This window comes from Anabas testudineus, chromosome 12 (genome assembly GCF_900324465.2).
Source record: "Anabas testudineus chromosome 12, fAnaTes1.2, whole genome shotgun sequence".
Classification (NCBI taxonomy): Eukaryota; Metazoa; Chordata; class Actinopteri; order Anabantiformes; family Anabantidae; genus Anabas; species Anabas testudineus.
The window spans coordinates 5,871,657-5,877,853 of NC_046621.1; the positions used below are offsets into that span (position 1 = coordinate 5,871,657).

Genomic DNA, 6,197 nt, shown 5'->3' on the forward strand with positions numbered 1-6,197 from the left:
TATACCGTAACTGTTGATGACGATGTTGAGGTGCGTGCGCAATGATCTCAGACAGAGGTTCCGTAAAGCGGTTTCCGCTCTCTCCGGTCCTTTTCCTCCGCTAAAAGGTAACGTGGTCGCTTCGGCTGCTAACAGCCGGTTACTAAAGTAGACTTGTTTTATATCTCTTCCTTTATTTAGGGTCATCAGGAATTATAATTTTGTTCTGTGTATTGTTGTACATCTCATTTGGGTGCAAATGCTCTCCTACAAGGGAGATATGTGAAGAAATTATTGGTGAACGTGTCTGCCTGGTTAGGCCTCGTCCTGCTCAGTCAGTCCTGAGCGCTGAGCTAATGTTAGCAAACCAAACTTCAGTGTGACAGAAGCTTATTGTATCATATAAAAATGTGTACAGACATAAAAAAAAAGCACTGTATTTTGTATAACGTTGGCTTATAACTGCCATTTAATTCCCAGGCACTAGCGGCTAATCAGAAATATTGTGAAACTAATCAAATCCTCTTAAAGCAAGGTTAAAAGAGCCTCCAAAAAATGTTAAACGTAACAAATATAAGTACCTACAGCATCATTTGCTAATAAGCTATTTCAGTGACACATGCTCTTGTTTTCTCCAGGTTCATCATGTCGTCCCATTTGCAGTGGATGGTCATCAGGAACTGCTCCAGCTTCCTCATCAAGAGGAACGGACAGACCTACAGCACTGTGAGTAAAATGATCCCACCTGTCTCTGACCTGATCACCACATGGACCAGTGTCCATAATACATGTATGATAATTATAAGTAAATGTGGGGTCGTTCAACAGGAAAGCAACAGTGCCAGAGTTGGAAATTACTACATTTGCTGTATGATTCTCCACTAAAATTAGGGCAGAAATTAATGAAAACGGCTGTAAAACATTATTTGAAGATTCATCTTCTGTTGATCACCAACTCTAAGCTCAATAGCCAAATGTAATAGATGTTTTATGACAGTATAGAATACTGATTGTATACTGTCTTGGAACACAGCATAGCTATCAGTATAAGACAGGACTGATATTTATAATGAATAAATACATTGTCATTTTTTTTAAGTTGTCAGCTGTGACAAGCTCAAGCTGGTTTATTGATTTTTTTCTATTTATGTGACAGGAGCCCAACAACCTGAAGTCCAGGAACTCCTTCCGCTTCAATGGTTTGGTGCACAAGAAAACTGTAGGTGTGCAGCCAGCAGCTGATGGCAAAGGTGTTGTTGTTGTGCTGAAGAAGCGTGCAGGTAAATACTTTGTTTTATTCCATTGTCAGGCATTTCTTTTCATTAAAATAAGATTTATTAAGTGACCAGTTGATAAGATGTCATTTAATAATTGCAATAAAAATATACATTTTCCAACCTGTCAGCTTTACTTGATAATCTGACTCAAATTGTTTTGAATTTACATACATATACACCAGTGATATAATTCACAAACAGCCTTTTCACTTCTTCTGAGTGACTTAGAGTAGAGATGGTTCATGCTCTAAAATGCATAGAGTCAATTAAATTGACAGCTTGTGGTCACAAGCATGAATTCAAATTTGTTTGTTAGGTTTTTCTTTTAACTAATTTGCCAACGTGAATCATGCATGGTGAGTTTCGGTGCACGTCAACACGGCAGTTCATAGAGCAGGTTTACACATATTCAAGAGTTTTTGTTGACTGGCATTATTTGGTTTTGGTTCATTACAGCCATTACTGGAATATATTTATATCTTGGAATGTCTATTTCATGTCTTGTCTTGTTGTACAGGTCAGCATAAACCTGCCAACTCTTACGAGAAGATCACAATCAACAAGAACTCCCGCGCCACCCTCAACAGCGTGAGGCACATCATTCGCAAGAACAAGTACAGGAAGGACCTGCGCATGGTGAGCTTTATTCCAAATAAATGGCAAAAGTATCTAGGTTGTATGATGGGTAATATTTTTCTATAATTGGAGATTGTGTTTCAAAGCTTTCAGGAATGTAATTTGAGTTTAATTTGTTTCTCCCAGGCTGCCCTGCGTCGTGCCAGTGCCATTCTGAAGAGCCAGAAGCCTGTTGTGGTCAAAAAGAAGCGCACCAGGGCTGCCAAGACAGCATAAACTAATACACAAGATAAATAAATAAAAGCTTTTTGTTTGGAAAAAAACACAACATTGTTCTGAGTCTTAAATTTAACATTATCAATTCAGTATTTCTGTTATATGCCGGGATCTCCCATTGCAAATGTCCCCACTGAGGGACAAATAAAAGCTAATCTTATGAGACTGTACTTATTTGTATAATAATGGATCATAAGTATGAATTGTTGTCAGGCAGATGACAGTACAGGAAGGTGTAGATAAGCAAAACACTGCTGTAGGATCAGTCCCAATCTGGTCAGTGATGGATCAAAACTGGCAGGATGCAGAACATGTTTAACTCACAGCTCAGATATACAGCATAAGAAGACATTTGCCCAGATGCTAAATGCAGCAGTTTATATTGGTAAATTAGTTTTAGTTGTATGTTAACTGTCACTGGTAATTGTGTTAAGTTGCTTTTGCACAAGCTGTAAATGGTTTTGCTGTTGCTGCAAGAAATGGGTCAGTAAGTGGGCACTTAGTTTTAACAACCTACTTTGTGTTGTGCCCTTTGCTAAAAGACCTCAGGAGTAGACTGACCAATGGAGGCCGCCTAACAACAGTGAAGTTGAAAATATGCCATTATTGAATGACTTTAATTACAGTGATGGACTTGTCAAAGCTCCTATGGCTTAGTTACACATAGCTTAACAGAAAGGTTTCAGTGTGTCCATTTACCCTCATTGCTCTGATGTCCCAGTGGTCATGTTGTACTGCATGTGACAGAACAAGCTGCAGCTAATTAAATACCAGGATCGCTGTGCTGCATTGATTTTTTTTTTTTTTTTTTTTTTTTTTTGGCCTGCAGTGTGGATATTTCTTACCATTGTATTAACATTTTATTTGGCTGTATTTTATACAAACTCTTGACAAACTTAAACGAAGAGTTGGAGACTGCACAGCTTCAGTTTACAGCATATCATTTTCTTTTGAAGCAGATCATATCGGAGCATTTTGAGGCCATTTGCTGTTGTCACTGTGTCCACTGATGTGAAAACATTGGATAGATTTTAAAGCAGCCCACTGGCAGCTTTCCACCCATGGCTTTGGAAAACCAAAGGAACCATTGTCACCTCCCCTTGAATTTAAGCGATAAAGTGTCCTCCATGAGTCATTTCAGCAGTGGAACACATTGCTTTCACCTGGGATTCAGCTAAATCTAAAAAGAGGGACGGTGTGGTTTTTGTGAAGATGTGATCGAGGCTGCGGTCGCTATGACAGGACTAAGGCCAGTGCTGTTCTTTATGCCGCTGACTGTGCTGGTCCTGCAAAGTGGGAGTTTTGAACTACAGGATACGATTCATGAACTGATAGAGGAGAACATCCATCTTCATGACCAGCTGGAGAACCTCACTCAGGCACTCAGGGATCTTAAACGGATGCTCTGGCTTCACTCAAATGGTACTCTTTTCCATTTACAGTGGCAAGAAAAAGTATGTCAACCTTTTGGAATTTCATGTTTTTCTGCATTAATTTGTCATAAAATGTGATCTGATCTTTATCTAAGTCAAGAGTATTAACAAATATAATGAGCCAAAAAATATAATACAATTCTGGTCTTTTATGTCTTTATTGAGAACAACCATGAAAACCTCATAGTGCTAGTGGAAAAACTATGTGAACCCAGGAACCCTGGAATAATTACCTCAATTGGAGCATATATTAAGAAAATGTGTTTGTAGGTGTGGACTAGAGCTACTTTGACTGACAAAACCATTCAAACTTTTTGAGTTTGAAATGGTCTTCTTACAAGAATTCATGATTTAAATAAAGCTGGAACGGGTAACAAAGTGATGTCCAAGATTTAAAGGCATTATTGGAACTGACTAACATCTGTGTTCATGTGTCTACAGTAGGTGAAACAGTGAACTAGCAGGGTGTCTATGGCAGGACACCACGAAGGAAGCTGCTGCTTACTAAAATGAACACACCTGACGTTTGCCAAAGAGCACATTGACACTACACAGCAGCAAAATGTTTTGTGGACTCATGAAACTAAGATTGAACTATCTGGAAAGAACCCAAAGCACTACATCTGGCGTAAATAGGGCACTGCATTAAAACATTATCCCAACTATAAAGTATAATGGAGGAAACATCATGATTTGGGCCTGCTTTACTGCATCAGGGCCTGGCCAGCTTGCAGTGATTGAGCGGAAGATGAATTACCAAGTGTATCAAAAAATTCTTCAGGATAATGTGAGAATGTCTGTAAGTCTCTCTGAAACTCTATAGAAGTTGAGTGGTGCCCTGGAGAGCAGCTCCAGCCTGATCCACCTTCGCTGTGTAAGAAAGAGATACCACGCTGTAGTCAGACTCTACAACACTGCTAACGCTGCAATTTCCTAATTGTTGGACTATATAAATAAATTTGATCTCATCTCATCTGATCATTTGGTTGAGGTTATTGCTGCAGAACAGTAATTCCATGGTTCACATACTTTTTCTACTATTACTATGGGTTTTTTATGGTTGTTCTCAATAAGGACATGAAAGATTTGTGTTACTATTTCAGGCACATTATATTTGTTATTTACTTTTGACTTATATGAAGATCAACTAATGCAGAAAACCATGACATTCCTAAAGGTTCTTTTTCTTGTCACTGTATATATCACATACGTAAGTAGCAAATTAAATAAGTGAATGAGGTTCAATTGGATGTTTTTGTCTTGTGTGTGTAAATCATGCAGATCCCCGGTCCTCTGTATTTGGTGGCACACAATGTCTGTTTTTTTAACACATGCTGTTTGTGTATGTGAGGAATATCATTTGAAGCATATTGAAAAATAATATGTATATATAATTTATACTTAAGGCACAGAATGCATAACATGCTATTTGTGACACTTTACAGGAGAAAACCCATGTGATTTTTATGATTTGTGTTTTAAATGTTCTGGCCCCTGAGGTCAACACATCTGTCTGCTCTTTCTTTTTATTTTCGTGGCTTCCTGTTCATTTCCTGTTTCTATCCTGTCTCTTTTCTCTTAATCCTTTAACTACTGTCTTTATAAACAGCAGCCTTCGGACCACTGTTTGAATCATTCATACATTATTTACATTATTTACTTTCCATGCACTTATCCTAACTGCACACACTGTAGTTATATCCTGACATAGCTACTCTGTGTGTTTAATACAGACCCAGATCATCATGAACACCGCGAGCATCATACTGAGGATGTTCAGCATCTGTGGGAGGAATGGTCACAGCACGGTATGTATTGCTGCTTTGTCTTGAAACGTTTTGTTGCACCCAGCGAGAGGTCTGACAGCAGTTGTGAAAAGTTTCCAGCAGATTGCATCGAGTGGGCAAGTTGTGGCAGAGGCCATACCATTAGTTGGTATTGATTTCATGGCCATGTAGGCTGCAGTTAGGCTTTATGGGTCATGTAAGCACCAGAGGGATAATGAAATAGTTTGTTAATCAACTCTGACACAGAAGAGCTTTCTAGCACCACCATGCCAGCTGCATTTTGGATAACAAAGATTTAGAAAGATCTGCGTGAGATAACGTGGAAGTATTTCTCCTTCCCTGACAGGCATCAGTGCAGAAACTCATCTCCTGTTGGAACATGCTTTTTGTGGACATGACCTGCATGGTTCAGCTGCTGCCCTTCACGAAAAAACAACCCTGCTGCTGCTGACGTTACCCTGCCTCACCCTCCTGCTGATAAACTGTCTGTAGGCTAAGTCAGCCTGGCCTCCACTGAGGAGCTACACACTACTTAAGCTGTTTTTCAACCATCTTCTCTGGGGATTTTGCCTGCTGATGCTCATTTTCCTCTCACAGGGGAAGTTGAATTGTGGAAGCTTAAACACGATATCTTCTCCAATAAATTCCAACTGTGGTTGTGTGAGCAAACTATAATTTTATCTGACACATACTTGTATGGGGGTCTTTTCAAGAACCACATTTTTGCTAATGTTAATATTAATTTCCAACCAATTTTAACTCTGATAACATGTAAAGTGGGATGGACAGTAAATAGCTAATAGCTCAGGGTTAGATACATGCAATGTTTTCTGGGAACCCATTTAATAGATCATCTGAAACCAGAGCAA

At 39.0% G+C, this 6,197-nt stretch overlaps 1 protein-coding gene across 1 annotated transcript; it reads left to right on the top strand.

Moving 5' to 3' along the window:
* The first annotated feature begins 76 nt into the window (after positions 1-76).
* rpl28 (ribosomal protein L28) lies at positions 77-2,160 on the top strand. The gene is made up of 5 exons (XM_026353826.1): positions 77-107; positions 618-705; positions 1,136-1,259; positions 1,774-1,892; positions 2,019-2,160. Exons 2-5 carry the CDS (start codon positions 625-627, stop codon positions 2,106-2,108), a joined length of 414 nt encoding a protein of 137 aa, XP_026209611.1. The 5' UTR covers positions 77-107; positions 618-624; the 3' UTR covers positions 2,109-2,160.
* The last annotated feature ends 4,037 nt before the right edge of the window (positions 2,161-6,197 follow it).